Here is a 20,427-nt window from a genome sequence, read left to right on the forward strand (position 1 = left end):
CTTCCTGGCCAATCTTGCTTCATCTCAGTGCCCCCACCCCACACCATTTTGAAGTGAACTGCAAATATCACACATCACCTGTAAATATTTCAGTATGTATCTCTAAAGGATGAGGATTTTAAAAAACATATCCACAACACCGTTGTTATCATCAAATATCCAGTTAGTGTTCAAAGTTTCAATGGTCTCAATTGTCATAAATTTTTAAAAAATGTTTTATTTTATATTGGAGTACAGTTGATTAACAATGTTGTGTTAGTTTCAGGTGTACAGCAAAGTGATTCAGTTATACATATACAAGTATCTATTCTTTTTCAGATTCTTTTCCCATTTAGGTTATTGCAGAATATTGAGCAGAGTTCCCTGTGCTATACAGTAGGTCCTTGTTGGTTATCTATTTTAGATATAGTAGTGTGTACAGTACATGCCAATCTCAAACTCCCAGTCTATCCCTCCCTCCACCATAAATGGTTTTTTGATACATTTGTTTGTATCAGGACCTAAATAAGGTCTACCTATAGAATGTCCCACAGTCTAGGTTTTGCTGATTGCATCCTCCTGGTGTAGGTTAACATGTTCCTGTGTCCTCTGTAGTTCCTTAATTTGGTAGATCTAGAAACTTGATCAGGTGGTGATGTGTTCTTCTATCAGGAGCTCATAATGTCTGGTGGCTTCTAGGTCTATGACATTAGCAGGTGGTAACAATCAGTCTTAGATTAACCTAATTCTATCATTCTTCCTCATTTATTAGAAGGAATACTTCTATAAAGAGAAACTTACCCTCATCTACTACTCATTAGTTACTCAGGGATACAGTTCACACAGGAAAGGCAGGATAAATGCCATTTAGCCCTTAATGATGCTTGTATCATCCTGCCTTAACTTTGCTTAGTGGGGGCGTCTTCAGTTGGCTCTGGAGTCCTCTGGAAAGGACCCTGATGGTATTGATAGCTTCCCATGTCCCGCTTGAAAAGATGTTCTAGGCTCTTCTTGAACTTGTCTTGGCTCAGCCCTGGAGTCAGCCATTTCTGACTATACTCTGACTGGGAGGCTGGCTGGTGCTAGGATGAAGCATATGGACACAGGAATTGGCCTTGACACCAGCCTACTTTGACTTGCAGGAATCTTTGAAAAGAGGGGAGACAGAGGTATGAAACCTCGCTGTTCTATTTGCCCCATGTCCTCATGAGCTGGGCAGAGGCTGTCCTATCTGTATTTAAGGTCTTTGGTTCAACAAAGAAAAATTCAATGCATGAGATGAAAATGGTGATGGAGACCATACCCTGTATTTTTTCTCTGTTCTATCTTAGATTCTAATAATGACCACATTTGAACACTGCTTAATGGTGTATAAGGTGCTTATGCGTGTGTCATCCCACTTGATGACAACCCAGGGAGAAAGGTAGTTATTATGTCCTGATGACAATTGAGAAAGCCAGGGTTTGTCCCACTGCAGTGGCATCGCTTAGTGGGTGGCCTAGCTGAGATCTGAATCCAGCACTTTCTGGAATTCCACACCACCGGAGCCTGTCCTCTTAGTGTCAGAAGCTCTGACTGTCTTCCCACCCAAACAAGCCATCCCTCCAGCTCTCCCTGGGGTAGATATGTCCCTGGTCCACTTGGAGACCTGTGAGTGGGCAGCCTCCCTCAAGAAGGGATGGTTGGGGGGCCTTTGCCCCCTCTTGGTTCCCCACCTGTTACCTTCATTCAGGAGATACCCTGTCTGGCTCGCCTGTCTTCAGGATTGGGCCCTGCATGTGACCACACAGCAGGAGTGCTGGCTCTGGAGGCCTCATGAAAAGCTAGTCTCGTCCCATTGTGATCAGGTACTTGCTAAACAGTGAAACTGTTGGCAAGGACAGCTGCGCATGTGCACTAGGCTTATCTGTTATCTATCGCTGCATAACTTGGAGGCTTAAAACAACAACAATGGTTTTATTATCGCTCACAGTTTCTCTCAGTTGGGAATTCAGAAAGGGCTTGGCTGTACAATTCTGGCTTGGACCCTCTCATGGGGCTGCAGTCAGCTGGTGGCTGGGGTGGAATGGCAGGTTCTGGAGCATCTGGAGGCTGGCCGGGCATCTCTCTCAATCCATAGAGTCTCAGGGCTTCTCCTTGTGCTCTGTCCACATGGCCGGTTTGGGCTTCCTTGCTGGTGACTTCAGAACAGCCAGACTGCTTCCCTGGAGGCTGGCTTGCCTCAGAGCATGAGTTTCTTGTCCCAAGAAAACGGGGCAGACATGCACGGACCAGACCTGATCCAGAGACTACATTTTCAGCAGTACCGCTTTGATCACTGGACCCAGAATTAAGGTCAAAGTGGCTTCCTAGTAATTTTCCCTTCAAATCAATAACGTGGGACATATTGAGCCCAGGAATTAAGTCTACAGTTGTCTTGATTTCTTAGGCTTTTTGATTGCAAGTAGCAAAAGCTTTCCAGAGCAACTAGAGCGATGTGTGTGTGTGTCTAAAAAAGGCTTTCTTGTGAGACCACAGAATGGTTTTACAAAGGCTGCCTGGCAGTTTGCACACTTTTCTCATTTCTGATGTCTGATTTACTTCTTATTTTCCTCCCTGTAGTCCAGTCTGTTTTGTTTTTTTGCTCCTTGGGCCATGTGGCAGAAGGTGGCTGCTGCCTACAGCTCCTGAGTTCATGAGTTACAGGTATAACCGTCAATACAGCAGAGGCTGTCAAACTACCTTAACCCAATTTCTATGAAGGAAAACTGGATTGGTTCCATTTTAGTCAAGTTTAATCAACTGGAGTCTGGGAACAGGTCTGGGTCAAAAATGACTGCTCAGGCCACCTGGGAGTGGGGCTGGGGCAAAGTTCCAAGTAGGTTTGTTAGATTTAGCAAATAAAAATATAGAATACCCAGTTAAATTTGAATTTCAGATAAATATCAAATTTCAGAATAAATAAATAAAATTTCAGTATAGGTATATCCCATGCAATATTTGGGATATACTTATACTAAAAATTATTTGTTGTTTATTTAAAATTCAAATTTAACTGGGCCTCCCATGTTTTTTTAATTGTACTATGTATTTTAGCTTAGGACTTTGTTTTTTTCATCCTGTATTTTATCTGGCAACCCTATTCTTTCTTTTTTTTAAAATTAATTAATTTATTTTGGCTACGTTGGGTCTTCCTTGCTCTGTGCAGGCTCTCTCTAGTTGCGGCGAGCGGGGGCTACTCTTCGTTGCGGTGTGCGGGCTTCTCATTGCAGTGGCTTCTCTTGTTGCAGAGCATGGACTCTAGGCGTGCGGGCTTCAGTAGTTGTGGTGCACAGGCTTAGTTGCTCCGCGGCATGTGGGATCTTCGTGGACGAGGGCTCGAACCCATGTCTCCTGCATTGGCAGGCGGATTCTTACCCACTGCGCCACCAGGGAAGTCCCTGGCAACCCTATTCTAAGGAGGACGAGGGAAATGCCACATAGTGTCTGCTACAGCCCTTCCTTGCCTGTTCAGAAGCTGTCAACAGTGTAATCTTAAATATGTATCCTTAGAGGGCTTTATTTCTCATAATAACATTTGTCATATTTAATATGTGTCAGGCCCTGTGCTAAGCACTCTGCATGAATTATTTCATTTTATCCTTTGAACGAGCCTAGGGGTTGTTGGTTCTATTATTATTGTCCCTGTTATACAGATGGAGAAATGGGTCTAGAGAGGTTGAAAAGACTTGAAGATTTCACGACTAGTAAGTTGTATAGCCAGATTCAAGTCCAGGCCAAGCTAAGTCCAGAGCAGTTGTTTTTAGTTACTACACTGTCCTGATCCCCTTTTTCCCCAAAAGTTTTGAAAATAGATGTGTTTGAATTAGAGGTCCATGTAGTTTACCCTTTGTCTGTTCTAAGGATCCAGTTGTCTAGCTGCTGGATAGAAAGTGAGAGGAAACACATGAAAGTACCTACTAGGACCCTTCCTGGGTCCCAGGAGTTCTCTCAGTCCCAAATTGTCCAATTCTTAAGTATTGTATTAAAATATTTCCATCAGATCATGTATGGAACCACATCTTTCATAATCAGGGTCTAACCATTGTTAGATTTGATAATCTATAGGCTGTAAAGACAGTGGGAAATCAAGCTCACCCCCAGCCCTGCTGCCTTTTTTGGTCATTAATTAGCAGTGTAATTTTTTAAATTATGGTAAAAACACATAACATAAAATTTACTATCTTCACCAATTTTAAGTATACAGTTCAGTAGTGTTAAGTATATTCACATTGTTGTGAAACAGATCATCAGAGCTTTTTCATCTTGTAAAAATGAAACTCTTTATCCGTTAAACAACTCCCCTTTTCCCCTTCTCCCCAGCCCCTGGTAACCACTATTCTACTTTCTGTTTCTATGAATTTGACTACTTTAGATTCCTCATAAAAGTGGAATAATCACAGTATTTGTCGTTTTGTGACTGGCTTAATTCACTTAGCATAATTTCCTCAAGGTTCATCTATGCTGTAGTATGTGACAGGATTTCCTTGCTTTTTAAGGCTAAATAATATTCCATTGTATGTATAGGCCACATTTTGCTTATCCATTCATCTGTCAATGGACATTTGGGTTGCTTCTACCTCTTGGCTATTGTGAATAGAACATGGGTGTGCATCTCTTTGAGACCCTGCTTTCAAGTCTTTTGGATATATCCCCAGAAGTGGGATTGCTGGATCATATGGCAATTCTATTTTTAACTTTTGAGGAACCTCCATACTGTTTTCCATCATGGTTGCACCATTTTACAGTCCTACCAACAATGCACAAAAGTTCCAATGTCTTCATATCCTTGCCAACACTTTGTGTTTTTTTAATATTTATTTATTTTATTTATTTATTTTCTTTATTTCTTGGCTGCATTGGGTCTTCGTTGCAGTGCGCGGGCTTTTCTCTAGTTGTGGCGTGCAGGCTCCAGAGCGTGTGGGCTCTCTCCTTGAGGCACTGGAGCTCAGTAGTTGGGGCATGCGGGCTTAGTTGCCCCGTGGTATGTGGGATCTTAGTTCCCCAACCAAGGATCGAACCCAGGTCCCCTGCATTAGAAGGCGGATTCTTTACCACTGGACCACCAGGGAAGTCCCTGTTTTTTGTTTGTTTGTTTGTTTGTTTTTTTAATAATGGCCATCCTAATGGGTGTGAAGTGATATCTCCTTGTGGTTTTGATTTACATTTCTCTGATGATTAATGATGTTGAGCGCATTTTCATGTGCTTGTTGGCCATTTGTATATTATCTTTGGAGAAATGTCTATTCGTCATTTGTCCATTTTTTAATCTACTTGATTTTTTTGTTGTTGAATTGTAGGAGTTCTCCATATATTCTCATTATTAATCCTTTATCAAATATATGATTTGGAAATATTTTTCTCTCATTCCATAGGTTGCCTTTTTACTCTTTTGATTGTGTCATTTTATGTACAAACATTTAAAATTTGACGTAGTCCCAATTGCCAAGTCCAGGGTCATGACGCTTTTCCCCTGTTTTCTTCTAGGAGTTGTATACTTTTAGGTCTTAACGTTGAGGTCTTTAATCTATTTTGAGTTAATTTTTGTATACAGTGTAAGTTAAGGGTCCAATTTCATTCATTTGCACGCAGATATCGAGTTTTCCCAGCACCATTTGTTGAAGAGAACTGTCCTTTCCCCATTGAGTGGTCTTGGCACCCCTCTCAAAGATCATTTGACCATATATGTGAAGGTGAAAACCAAACCCTTTTGAAAAACACGGACACTCATTGAATATGACAACGTGTCATCTTCAAGGTCCAGCTGCAACTCTGTCATCTGGGACCATGGGAAGTTAAATCTAAGAAGGCAGACCGCTAAGGTCCCTTCTCACATCTCTAGGCTTCTGTGACTAGCTACAGAGTCCTCTTCTCACAGAGTGTTTGCCATAGCCTAAGAGGAGGTGGGTGGAGATCAAGAGCAGACACTTAGGTTGCCAACAAGACTGCTGACAGCCCTCTACGTTTCGACACTGGAGCCTCCTTTTCCACCTTCCCTTCATCCCATACCCGTACAGCCCACCCACCCTCAGGACCAGCCTCATCTCTGCCTCTCCAGGATCATCTCACCTCTTCCTCCACGGTCACACTCTGATGACAGTGGGCTCTGTGACCATCCTGACAGGAGAGAGAGTTAGAACTGGGTCCTCAGCTCACTCTCCTCCTGGATCAGGCAGCTCCAAAACAAATCACCCCCAAACCCAGAGGTTTAAAGCAAAGGGGGGTTTATTCTTGCTTGCGTATCCGCAGGTGGCCGGGACAGCTCTGCCTCAGGCAGCGGCACCTGGGACCCTCCTCCACTTTGAACAAGTGGGCTGAGTGATATGTCATCTGTGGGCATGTGCAGCTGCTTGAGGGCAGGACCAGTAGATCATATTTCAGTTGTTTCCTCCTAGAAGGCCCATTGCACGTTAGATCAGTGTTCAGTAACTCTTAGCTGGCCACACACTGGACAGACCTGTCATCGGTGCCTGGGAAGCTAGTGGTGGGAGAATGTCTAGGTAGGAAAGGAACTTAAAGGTCATCTGGTCCAACCATCTGTCTGTTCATTGACTTCTTCCTGTAGCATTTCTGGCCCCTCAGCACGAGCTTTGGGCAAACCTCTCAGGTGACAGAGAATAAACCTTTATCTCCAAGACAAACTGGTGTTCCTGAGATAATTCTGAATGTTAGAAAATTCTTCCTCTGTTGAGCTGAGGTGGGTTTCCAGGCAGCATTTGTCCTCATTGGGGTGTTTTTCTGTCCTGCACAGCTGGACTTATCCCTTCCATGTGGCCATACTCTTCATCTTCAGAGAGGCTGGCTTGGTGTCCCTGTGTATTATCTATTGCTGCATGACAAATCACCCAACATTTAGTGGCTTAAAACAATAATAACCATCTCACCGTTCCTGTGCGTCAAGAATTCATGAGTGAGGGACTTCCCTGGTGGTCCAGTGGTTATGACTCCACGCTCCCAATGCAGGGGGCCCAGGTTCGTTCCCTGGTCAGGCAACTAGATCTGCATGCTGCAACTAAAGATCCTGCATGTCGCAACGAAGATCCTGTGTGCCGCAACTAGACCCAGCGCAGGCAAATAAATAAATAAATATTAATTTAAAAAAAAGAATTCTTGAGCAGGTGGAGTTGGAGGGCTTCTGGCTGGGGATGATTTCATGAGGGCGACACTCATCTGAAGGCTTGACTGGGCCTGGAGGCTCCACTTCTAAGGCAGGCAGCTCCCTCACTTGCCTGGCCAAGTGGTGCTGGCTGTTGACCGGAGGCCTCCATTCCTAGCTCTGTGGACCTGTCCAAAGTGTCCTCACAATATGGCAGCTGGCTTTCCCCAGGGGGAGTGATCCAAGAGAGAGCAGGCAGGAACCACAATGTCTTTTCTGACTTACCCTCGAAGTCACACTCTGTCATTTCCACTGTATCCTCTTAGTTATACAAGTCAGCTCTGCCCAGTGGGGGAGGAGGGCTCCAAACCTTTGTGACCTTCACTTTCCTCATCCGTAAACGGCCCTACTTGGCTGTCTGAAATAAACCGTGAAGAAGCACTTGGTAAACTTTCGTAAGTGAAGGGGATGTTCTGAATGTCAGGGTTTTTCTAACAGTGAATGCATAACGAGTGAAAACCTCCTGTTGAACCCCACACTCCTGTTTAACCGATCCAGTCAAGGAAAGCAGGGCTGGATTTGCCAGAGGATGAAGAAGACATACTTGAGGTCTCTTTCGGGGGTAGTCATGCCGGGGACTATCTTTCTAGAGTTGAGGAACCGTGCTGGGGGGAGACCCCTCTCTGCTGACAGGGCCCTTCCCTTGTTCAGTCCAAATATTGGAGGGGAGACAGAAGGCACACTCTTGCTGGATGCTGTGAAGGCCCAGGAGATAGACTTTCCACAGAGGCCCCGACCTCATCTGTCTTGCTCACTGATCTGACCCCAGGGCCTGCCCTGCCACTTTGACTGAACGAAAGAATGAACGTGCCCTGCAGGGGTGATGGTTGTTTTAAACTCGGCCTCCGTTTGGGAGTCTGTGCCTGTGCTGTGGGGACTTTGGTTTTGCAGGCTGCTGTCACGGTTTGACAGGAGCTGAGCTGCTGTTTCTGCTTCCATTGAAGCTTGGTGGGAGTCACTTTTACGTAAGATTATTTCATCTAATATTAACGTCAATGCCTATAATACCGGAGCCCATGAAGGGAAGAAGTAGAATTCCTGAATAAATTAAGTCTCACCATCAGCTCTATAAACTCGTGTAGTAATATGTGCATTTAAATTTGTAATTGTCCTTAGTGTGTTAAATTTCGACTTCAGTGTCTCCTTAATTGACTTCTAATCCCTGGCATTTCAGTCTTTCTCTTGTCTTGGTAACTGATTTTCTTTTTTAGAGCCTCCTTTGCTTGGTGTAACATTATTAGGGGGTATGTTTTAGTGCTGCTGAACATTTAAGCTCACAGATCACTTGTAAAAGGAAGATTCTAGGTTGCTGGGACACCCTGTAGATTGTGGCTGCAGCTACAGAGATTGTGTGCTGATTTAAAAAATTCAAATCCGTTCAAGTATCCTGAATGTGTAGGCGCAGGACTGTGCTCAAAATAGATCCCGCCCTGTGCCCTAGGGACCCGTCATCGCGTTCCTTGATTCCTGAGACACTCAGCGCATAGCCTTGTGCGCTGGCTCACGGGGGCTCGTCACCAAAGTCCTTCATCGCTGCTGTTGGCCGTTGCTGTACACAGGGAAGAATTTAAAATGCGATAGATTTTAGATGGATTTTATTTTTTACTATGGAAATTTTCAAATGCATAAAAGTAGATGATGGCCCATCACCCAGTGTTAGCCAGTCTCACTGTAAGGTCAGTCTATGGCCTCCCCACCCTCAGTTAACTTGAAGTAAGTCACAGACATCTTTTACTTAATTCTAAGAATTAAGTTAAAAAACAATTTTAATAATAATGAATATTTGTAAATATTTCATTATATATCTCTTTAGAGATGAAAGTTTCTTTAAAAATTAACCTAAATGGCATTAACATGCCTAAAAATTTAACAATAATTCCTTAATATTATCAAATATCCAGTCAATATTAAAATTTCTCCATTGATTTCTCTTTAATTAAAAAAAATTTTGTAGGCATTCAATAAATATTTATTGAATGAAAGTTTCTTTGAATTCTATAGTGCTTTGCAATTTTCAAAATTTTTACACGCATGATTTCATATACTCCTGTAATAAAGTTTCCCCATTAGTTTAAAACTTTTTTAGAGTTTCCAGAAATCAGGATCCAAATAGAGTCCATTCATTGCAATTGTTGATATTTCTCCTCAGATTTTAAAAAATATTTTGTTTTGAAATAATTTCAAACTTAGAGGAAAGTTATGAAAGAACTTCAATGTACCCACCCCTCAGGTCCTCCAATTGTTAATATACTACGTTTACCTTATGATTCTCTCTATATATTATATTTATACATACTATTTTTAATTCTTTTTTTTTAAGATTTTTTTTTTTTGATGTGGATCATCTTTAAAGTCTTTATTGAATTTGTTACAATATTGCTTCTGTTTTGGTTTTTTGGCTGCGAGACATGTGGTATCTTAGCTCCCTGACCAGGGATGGAATCTGCACCCCCTGTATTGGAAGGCGAAGTCTTAACCACTGGACCGCCAAGGAGGTCCCTTTTAACTCTTTAAGAGTAAGTTTCAGACATGCTGCCGGGGATCACTTAATACGTCAGCGTGTATTCCTAAAACAAGGACATTCTCCTATATATTCACAGTGTAAACACTGATACAAAGCTACCATCCAATCCGTGGACCCTGTTCATATTTTGCCAGTTGTCCCAATAATGTCCTTTCGAGGTAGAAGATCCACTCCAGGATCATAGATTGCATTTGGTTGTTGTGTCTTGTCACTTTAGTTTCAGTCTGGAACAGTCTTCCATTTTCCCTTGTCTTTCATGAGCTAAACGTTTTTGATAAATTCAGGCCAGTTACTTTGTAGAATCTGCCTCAATTTGGGATTACCCGGTGTTCCCTTATGTTTAGATTCAAGTCCTGCATTTGTGGCAGAAATACCACAGGATGCATACTGTGTCCTTCACAGTGCATCATATCAGGAGGCACACGATGTTGATTTGTCCTACCACTAGTGATCATCATTTGGTTAAGATGGTGTTTGCCAGGTTTCTCCACTGTAAAGTTAATTTTATAATTACTAATTAATGACTAATTAGAAAGTATTTTTATGGGGAGACACCTTAAGGCTATGTAAAACCCTGTTCATCAACAAATCTCCCCACTGATTTTTTAAAAAATATTTATTTATTTATTTGCTTGCACTGGGTCTTAGTTGCTGCAGGCAGGCTCCTTAGTTGTGGCATGCATATGGGATCTAGTTCCCTGACCAGGGATCGAACCCGGGCCCCCTGCATTGGGAGCTCGGAGTCTTATCCACTGCACCACCAGGGCAGTCCCTTCCAACTGATTTTTAACACCCTTTGGTGATTCTTGCCTGAATCCGTTATTACTTTGTTGGTTGCCAATTGGTGATGGTTGCCAATTGGTGATTTTCTAATAACATCATTCCTTCCATATTTATTAGTAGGCATTGTACTATAAAGAAGAGCTTTCAATTTATCCATTTATTTATATCAGTGTGAACCCATGGATTTCTAGATTATCCAATGGGTTGTTATCTGTAATTATCATTTATTTTGACACTCAAATTGTCCTGGTTTTGGGTAAGAGGAGTCCTTTTAAACTGGCTCCTGTGTCCTTTTGACATTCCCTATTTGAACACCTCCTTCCTTTTTTTGTACAACAGAATGATCCTGGTTCTTCTGTACTGGAATCTGCCATTTCTCCAATGAGCCCTGGTTCCTTTTAGTGGAAAATGGTATCTAGAAGCCAAACACTGGGTGCTAGGTGTGCTCATTGTCATTGGGGCGTTATTGCTTCTAGGCTCTCTTTGTGGATATAGTTTTTTCTTACCTTTCTCTTCCATGTTTCCAACTTCAGACTCTGACAGTAAGAGATCTGGCTCCCATTATCCTCAATATATTTACTTATTTGCTTAGTCCCTTGTATGAAAACACCCTCCTGGTCACGCTGGCCAAATCTCCTCTGTTCCTGCTCAACCAGTCGTGCTGGCTGAGTTATCTCGACGCTGGTATTGCTGATCTTGGTGGCAGTCTTGGCCAAACCCCTCTGCCACAGGGCCTGGCTGTACTGTCTGAATCCCCACAGCTTAGTTTCTCCTGGGAAAGGGGAAGGGGCTCCCCAGTCTCTCTTGATTTATGGGTTCTTCTTCTCTCTTTCTCTTTTTCCCCTTGCAATTTATTTGTTGAAGAAATGGGGTCATTTGTTCTGTAGTTTCACACAAACTGGATTTTGCTGATTGCATCTCCATAATGTTATTTATCATACTCTTCTATCTTCTTTATTTCCTGTAAACTGATAGCTAGGGATTCCATCAGAGTAAGATTAAATTATACTGGCAGAATGGTTCATGGGTATATTGAAAAGGGGCATGTATTGGCTGGTTCTTTCTTTCTTTTCCCCTTCCTTCTTTCCTTCTTCCCTCCCTCCCTCCCTCCCTCCCTTCCTTCCTTCCTTTCTTTCCCTCCCCTTCCCCCCTCCCTCCTTCTCTCTCTCTCTCTCTCTCTCTTTCACACACACATATGCACACAAACATCAGAGGCCATTGTTGACAATTTTCTAGACCCATTAGTTTATTACAGTTTGCAAAATGCTGATATTCTATTATTGCCTTTTTCAGTTATTAGAGGCAATAGTTCTATAAAGAGAAACTTCCCCTCATCAACCATTAGGTTACCCAATGGTTTAGTTAATATGGAAATGGTAGGAAAATGCCCCATGCTTTCTTTTATTCACCAATTATCACACAAATAAATGGGTCCCTAGCATCCCTCCAAGGTTACTGATGACTTACTTTTTCAGCTTCATTATGAACTCCTTGACTTGATGTCTTTTAATGTATTACAGCTGTTATTCTTGTTCTAATCTTTGAGAGATAATTCACATACCATGCAAATAATCCACTTAAAGTGTACAACTTAATGGTTTTTAATATATTCACAGATATGTACAACCATCACTAAAGTCAATTTTAGAACGTCTTCATCATCTTCAAAAGAAACCCCATACCCTTTAGCTACCACTCCTGTGCGCCCCCAGCCATCTGCTCCGAGCCCTAAACAATCACTCAAATCCTTTCTGTCTCTCTGTATTTCCCTATTCTGGACTTTAATATGGATGGAATCATACAATATGTGGAATTTTGTGCCTGGCTTCTTTCACTTAGCATAATGTTCAAGGTTCAACCAAGTTGGACCCCATTGTATGACTCTTTTTGTCCATTCATTCATTGATGGTATTGTTTCCACCTTTTAGCTGTTATGCATAATGCTATTATAAATGTTCGTGTACAAGTTTTTGTGTGGGCATATGTTTTCATTTCTCTTGGGTGTATACCTCAGAGTGGAATTGTTGGGTCACGTGGTCACCGTATGTTTAATCATTCTTTAGTGTTTTTGAGTATGTCTCTTTGGATAACTTTTTTAGTGGTTCTTCTATATATTACATTACATATACATGACTTATCACAGTCTACTGATGTCATTTTACCAGTTTTAGTGAAGTATAGAGACCTTACCTCCTCATAAGTTCCTTTACACTCCCCCATTTACAGCATAATTGTCTTAAATATTTCCTCTACACACATGTAGAACCACATCAGACAGTGTTTTAATTTTTGCTTCAGCCATTAAAACATTCATCCATTTTCTACTTGACAAGACCTTTTTAGTCTAAATTTGAGATCTAAAGCATTTGCGTAATATTCTGTGACAGGCTTTCCACTTAATAATCTGAAGAACCACCTTACGTGTCACTGAGTAGTTCATGATATTCTGATATTTTGATGGAACCACAAAAAGCGTCTAATGGATTTTCAGTCAGTGATGTTGACAGAGTGGGGTGGTGTTACCCCCATTACTCCACCTTTAGCGTGTGAGGTCGGCAGAACTTCCGGTGTGGGCCAAGCCTGGATCATCTCCCTGGGTTTGTTCCTCTGCATGTAACACGCATGCATTAATTCACTCTGCCAGCCCATCATCTCTGAGCTCCCACCATGTGTCACGTGTGTAGGGACAAGACAGGCCAGGTCTGTGGCTCACGGAACTTCTGTTCTATCTTGTAAGCGGCAAATACAAACAATGACTGGGTAAAGCAGAACATTTTTTCTGGATGGAAACCCCAGTTTTCTCCTTGAGAAGAGCCCTGTGCTGGTGGCAGAGAAACTGAGTTCTGGTGCTGGCTTTGTTGTTTACCAGCTCTATGGATGGGGGCACATGATTTACCTTTTCCTGGCCTCCTCTCCTTTCTTGGATATAAAATGAGGCTAATTTCCTCCTACAGGTGCCTGCCATATAGAATATACTTGATAAATATTTGCTGAACAAATCAATGTCTGCTTTGCCCACTTTCTGGGCCCTTGCAGGGATCAGAAGACTCATGTTTGTGACAGACTCTTACAGAAAGTGAGGTACTACCTGGATATAAGTTGTCTTGATAAGTGTGCTGTCTTTTATAAATTACTGTCATCCTCCATTTGTGTAAAAATGTAGCCTCGTGAATTTCAGCAACTGGAGGATGGATCCTGAGTCTCCTTTTTAGTTTTTATTCTAAAAATTACATTAGAAATATCCTTCCTGTAGAACTTGTGGCAGCATTTAACATTTCTCAAGGGAAACTCTAAATGGCAAAGAATGAGGCCAGAAGCAAAATGAAATGGGGTCAGGTCTGGTAGTGATGGTCTCATCTCCGGAAGCAAGCACTGCACTGTAGATGCTTCTGTTTGATGGGCCACGTCTGACACTTGCCATGTCGAGCATTTTCTAAATAGAGGCATCCCACCAGCTTTGGTGACTTTTGAGAGCACACATGAAGCCTGGCGGACAAATCTGTGAGGCCCTGTGGGTAAGAGGCAGGGCTGTGGGTGGGTGGGCCTCACTCTAGTGGCGCGGTCCCCTTTGGGAGCTCCACTGAGCTGCCCACATCTCCGAGGCTCACCTTCCGCATCTGGAACAGAGAGGTGACATTCCTGCCTTTCTTGTCACACCTTAAATGACTAACCTGTGTGAGACACTTCTAAGGTAATCCCTCGGGATGGGGTAGTTAGAACAAACAGCTGAGCTTCATTACTTAGACCTGGAAGGGTCCTAACAGCATCCCCTTGGCCCAAGAGACAGAAGAACTGAACTCTGCTGTTTTCTCCTGCCCGCGTCTCTTACAACCTTCCTCACTGCCCTCCCCACCTTCCGACATCCCTTCTGTGACTGCTGCTCACGTGTACCAGCAGGTTCTCAGTTGAGAATAACAGTAAACCAGCTCTGGATATGTTAAACCAAAAAAAAAAAAGTATTTACTGGAAGGATCTTCAGTTGCTCACAGGATCCCTGGAAAGGCAGAACAGAGATCTCAGAGGAGAGGTGAGAAGAAGGCAGGCTGGGCAGCCGGATCCAGGCTTAAAGTCGTGTCACAGAACCATCCCGGCAAGGACATTGCCACCGGGGCCCTGCTACCTCTACTGCCGCTGAGAACCAATTGTTGCTGCTGCCACCACTGCCAGCAGAGAATTCTCCCCATTCCTGTTCTTTTTTATTGACCACACGACTTGCGGGATCTTAGTTCCCAGACCACGGACTGAACCCGGGCCTTCGGCAGTGAGAGCACGGAGTCCTAACGACTGGACACCAGGGAATTCCCCCCATCCCTGTACTTTTTTTTTTTTTTTTTTGATTACAGTTTTATTGTAAAGAATACAAATCAGAACCAGCCAAAAGGAGAGATACATAGGGCAAAGTCTGGGAGGATCCCAAATGCAAAGCTTCCCTTTTCCTCTCTCCGTGGAGGTAGGATGTGTTCCCTGTACTTTTTTTTTTTTTTTTTTTTTTAGCGCAGGCGGCCCGGGGCCGGGGCCGGGCAGCCCTGCCCTGGGACGGCGCCCCGGCCGCGCGGGCCCCAGCCGCGTCTCCGGGCGCCCGCCTCCCGCCGAGCTGCACGTCCGCCGCCCCGGCCTCCCGGCCTCCGTCCCGCCCGGCCCTCCGCCTCCCTGTACTTTTAAATGTAAACTTTTAATAAAGTACAATATACAGAAAGGAAAGTGGGCAAATCACAAAATGAACACACTGAATAAGCTCTGCCCCGCTGAAGAAATAAAACATGACCAGCCCTCCAGGAGTCCCCCCATGTCCCCTTCCAGTCACTGCTCCCCCAAGGGTAACTGCCGTCTGGACTTCTCACCTCAGAGCTTTCTTTTGCCTGTTACTGTACTTTTTATCAGTGGAATCACACAATACGTCCTCTTGGTGTCTGACTTCTGCTCAACATTATGTTTGTGAGGTTCTTGCAGGTTGTTATGTGCAGTTCTAATGCTTTTATTCTCATTGCTATATAATAATACACCACCATCGGATAAACCACCAAACAAATAAACCACCATTTGTTTATCCGGTCTAGTGTGGACAGATGTGTGTGTTGTTTTCAGTTCTCGGTTATTAGGAAGATGCTGTGGAAGTTCTGGAACATGTACACGTGTGCACATCCCGAGTGGGGAGTTCTGTAGGAGCAGAATTGCTGGATCGTGGGGCATGTGTATATTTACTGATAACTGATGACATTGAGCACTGCTTTGTACGTTCATGAGCCGTTTGGATATCCTCTTTTGGGAAGTGCCTGCTTAAATCTTTTGCCCATTTTGAAATTGGATTGCTGGCCTCTTTATTACTGATTTTAGGAGTTCTTTATATTTTCTTGACGCAAGTTCTTTGTTGGATACATTTATTGCGAATAACTCTCCCAATCAGTGGCTTGCATTTTCCGAGTGTACGTTTTGCATCTCTAGATCCAGATTTCAAAACCTCTGCAAACACACAGGATTCGCCTGGTTGCTAGGGATCCCAGACAGCAAACATCACACCTTGTTTGCAGTCACAGGATTGCATTCCAAGATGATGTAGCCTCTGGGGAGGTGCCTGGGTCAGGACTCAGCCACGCACAGCAGACATGACTCTGGCTAGCGCGAGCAGAAGGCTGTGCGGCCAGGGGCGGGGTCACTTCCCACTCGCTGGGAGGGCTGGAGGAGCGGGCTGGAAGGAGTCAGGAGCAGTCTGGGCCCCCAGACTCTCACCACCTCTGCTGTGACGGGGCGAACCGCTGACACCACTGCAGGGAGCCCTGGAATCTGGGGCTGCCAGAGCACACGCCCTCTGTCGCAGTTCCTGCCACCACGATGGATGCCTTTCCTCTTGCTCACTTCCACATTTAGGTTTTGTGTGAATGCATGTCGTCGGTGGAAACTGATTCCTTGGAATCTTTGATGCAGGTTGTTTTTGGCTGTCTAGCCACTATGGTGTCGGAAGAGGGGAAAGCTCGAGCGGGACGGGCAGCTTTGGGGCAGGGCTGCTCCAGTAAGGAGAGGAGCCGTGTGGGTGCCGTGGTGCTGAGTATTCTAGGCGGGAGCTGTGTGGAGGGCGAGGTGCAGCCCTGTGGTTGGTGTGCTCAGCTGATGAACAGGCTCAGCTGCATGTGAGGTTCCAGAAGGTCATTCCTCCACCCATCTGTTCAGCCATTGTGTTTAGTGTCCTAGGCTGCCGTGATAAAGCACGAAAAACTGGGTGGCTTAAAACAAAGGAAATGTATAGTCTCACACTTGTGGAGGCTAGAAGTCCAAAGTGAAGGTGTCAGCAGGGCTGTGCTCTCTCTGAAGGCCCTGGAGGAGAGTCTGTCCCAGGCCCGCCTGGCCTCTGATGTTGGCTGGTGATCCTTGGCATTCCTTGGCTTGTAGATGCATCACTCCCATCTCTGCCTCCCTCCTGTTTCTGTGTCTGTTCCTCTTCTTATAAGGACACCAGTCTTATTGGACTAGGGCCCACCCTAATGACCTCATCTTAACTTGATTATATCTTCAAAAACCATATTTCCAAATAAGGCCACATTCACAGGTGCTGGGGGTTAGGACTTCAATAAATCTCCCTGGGGGACACAGTTTAGTTCACTTTTATGCCCATCATCAACTCGGGCCTTGGCTGGACCCTCTCTTTTGGCTGCTCCCCCATGCCGCTGCTCTGGGTTAGCCTGACCCTCCTCCTAGTCTGTGCTTGGGCAGAGTCCCTCACTGTTTGAGACACTGCTCCAGTGTACGCCTTGACCCCTCTAGGACAAGAAAGGGTCATTCTGTTTCCTGAGATCCAACCACCGGCAGTTTATCCTTTCATTTTTGATTTTAAAGCCAGCTTTTAACTGACAACTGATATGTATGTAGCATGCAATATATTGTATGTGTGTAACAGACACATAGAAAAATAGGTAAATTACAAGAGTGTAACTCAATGAATTTTTATAAAGCGAACACCCCCTTTGTTTTGAGTTTATTTCCCTCTGCTTATTAAATAGTACCTTGCAATTTATGGGCCTGTCTCTTTCACAAAGCGGAATGTTCTTTGAGGCCAGAAAATGTGTCTTATTTACCTTTATATCTACCACCTCTCCAGTTTCTAGCACAATTCCTGTATGTGGTAACCCACAGGAAGTACTTGCCAAATTAGAATTTAGAAGATCGGAGGGGAATTTACCAAGTGAATCAGAGTCAGCTTGAGCAAGCGTTAAACAGAAGTCTCATACAAGGCTGAGTGCTTTGCTCCACATTAGTAGCCTTTGTCTTTCTATGTGTCTGAGTTAAAACTTGTTGCCTGTCAATTTTTTTTCTTGCCTGTGGACATTTTTTTGTGTGTGTGAAGGTCCTCCAGAACGCATAGCCCAAGGCAGGGATTAAAGAGTTGACACTTTCCATCGACAGATGAATGGGTAAAGAAGATGTGGCACAGGGCTTCCCTGGTGGCGCAGTGGTTGAGAATCTGCCTGCCAATGCAGGGGACACGGGTTCAAGCCCTGGTCTGGGAAGATCCCACATTCCACGGAGCAACTGGGCCCGTGAGCCACAACTACTGAGCCTGCGTGTCTGGAGCCTGTGCTCCGCAACAAGAGAGGCCGCGATAGTGAGAGGCCCGCGCACCGCGATGAAGAGTGGCCCCCGCTTGCCGCAACTAGAGAAAGCCCTCGCACAGAAACGAAGACCGAACACAGCCAAAAATAAATAAATTAAAAAAAAAAAAAAAAAAACGTTTAAAAAAAAAAAAAAAGAAGATGTGGCACATATATACAATGGAATATTACTCAGCCATAAAAAGAAATGAAATTGAGTTATTTGTAGTGAGGTGGTTGGACCTAGAGTCTGTCATACAGAGTGAATTAAGTCAGAAAGAGAAAAACAAATACCGTATGCTAACACATATATATGGAATCTTAAAAAAAAATAAAAGTGGTTCTGAAGAACCTAGGGGCAGGACAGGAATAAGGACACAGATGTAGAGAATGGACTTGAGGACACAAGGAGGGGGAAGGGTAGGCTGGGATGAAGTGAGAGAGTGGCATGGACTTATATACACTACCAAATGTAAAATAGATAGCTCGTGGGAAGCAGCTGCATAGCACAGGGAGATCAGCTTGGTGCTTTGTGACCACCTAGGGGGTGGGATAGGGAGGGTGGGAGGGAGATGCAAGAGGGAGGAGATATGGGGATATATGCATATGTATAGCTGATTCACTTTGTTATAAAGCAGGAACTAACACACCATTGTAAAGCAATTATACTCCAATAAAGATGTCAAAAAAAAAAAGTTGACACTTTGAGAGATGCAGTCGAAGGGCAGTGAAGCAGAAATGGGGAGTGGGAAGATGGAAGTGACAATGATGCAGTACGTTTCCTTTGCTGGATGTCGCTTCACAGCGAGCGGCAGAGACACAGCGGGCCTGGCGCACATACTCCTCCAGAAGACACACGAGGAGAAAACACACCACTCAGCAGTCCGCAGAGGCGCAAGTGGAGGGAGGATGTATCTGCCCCATTCACTCCCATCTCCCGTTTCCCACTGTCATTTTATGAGAGTCCAGAAGTGGAGGGACAGTTGGGCAAGGAGGAGGCACCGACTGAGAGACAGAGGAGGCGGTCGAGGGAATCTGGGGAGGTGCACAAGGTTTGTCTCCAGCACGCTCCACACCTTGCGCTACTCAGGTCCGCGCATACCTTCATTGGTATCTGCTCTCCCACTGCAATGGGGGGACCACCACCCTCCGAGAGAACAAAGACACGTTGACCCCTTCCCTGGGAGGGGACGTGGCAAGTCCAGTCAGCGACAGGGTCCCCTTCCTGGTGGCCAGCTGGGGTCGCTTGGAAGACTGAAGCAAGAAGGTTGTGAAACAGGCTCCTTCGGTGCTGCTGTGGCTGGTCCTGATGCTGTGGTCGACATTCATCCTCTTCTTCCTCCACCACCTCTTCTGAACCCTCTTCACTCTCTGCTAGCACCATGCAGATTTTCAACTGCACAGGGGGTTGGGTGCTTCTAACCCCTGATGTTGTTCAAGGGTCAGCTGCATATCATCTTCCCTAAGGAATGTAACCAAAGCAGGAGAGAATCAGAAACAGTAGTTCAAATGAAAGATAAATGTCTTACTGAGTGTCAAGTCATCTGACTTTGGAACTGGTAGAAGAGTCAAGGAAGTAACAGATGATGAACAGCCAGGGAGTGTAAGTGAGCATTAAAGAGCAGCAGGAGTGCCACATGAGCTCCGGCACTGGCAGGGTCACGTGCTGACCAGTTGCTCTTCCTTTTCCCACATCCTCTGTGGAAAGAGCTTTAGTACGTCAGGGGGGAGGCAGGGGAAGAGTGGTGTCTGAATTTCCTTTGAGTGTCTAAAGGAGTGAGTTAAGTAGATCCAGTCATGATAGTTGGATCTCACTTTTCAGACACTGGTCACAGTTGGAAATGGCCCACACTTTAGTCACCTCCGCTTCCCCTTTGGTACCATTAGCTCCATGACGTTGTAACCAGCCAAGGGTCAGTCCCTTGTCGCAAGGGGTACTGTGTCAGCCCAGCCATTGCCTTCATCTCCTGGGGCCAGAGGAGAATGGTGGCATCCTTGCTCTGCAGATCTCAGTTCCCAGGTCACTCCTGGCGGTGTGGTGCGGGGGGCCTCCAAGTCTACCCCCTGGGGTTCCGGGTCTCTAGTCTCAGTTTGAGTGGCAGGTGCCCACCCTGCTCCATCTCTGTGGTTCTGAGACTTGGTGGAAAGAGCCTGGGATGGAGTCAGGGGTCTGTGCTGCCTAGTAGGACGCTGGCAGTCACCCCTCTCCATTTCCTGGTGTCTGCAAGGGTTCAGACCACAGCAGGCATGCCCTGTATGTGGCACTGACACAGGCCCTCCTCCCTCTGCCACTCTCCCCACTGAGACCCCCCCCCACAAGCCAAATCCCTACCAGTCAATCCCGAGAGGCCTTATTTCCCATCGCCCGTGCCAGCTCCAAGGGTCTG

The 20,427-nt window shown here is 44.8% G+C and overlaps 1 protein-coding gene across 6 annotated transcripts in view; it reads left to right on the forward strand.

Moving 5' to 3' along the window:
• Nucleotides 1–20,427, forward strand: part of OSBP2 (oxysterol binding protein 2) — a 162,895-nt gene that overhangs the window by 17,896 nt on the left and 124,572 nt on the right. The window contains exon 1 of one of the 6 annotated variants that reach the window (XM_082353070.1): nt 19,504–19,643. The exons of the other annotated variants lie outside the window; for them this stretch is intronic. Coding sequence (XP_082209196.1) covers nt 19,624–19,643 — 20 coding nt within the window. The 5' untranslated portion in view covers nt 19,504–19,623. Of the gene's footprint in view, nt 1–19,503; nt 19,644–20,427 lie in introns of those variants that run through there. 6 annotated transcript variants of the gene reach the window in all.

Source organism: Balaenoptera borealis (assembly GCF_965194805.1).
Source record: "Balaenoptera borealis genome assembly, chromosome: 14".
Classification (NCBI taxonomy): domain Eukaryota; kingdom Metazoa; phylum Chordata; class Mammalia; order Artiodactyla; family Balaenopteridae; genus Balaenoptera; species Balaenoptera borealis.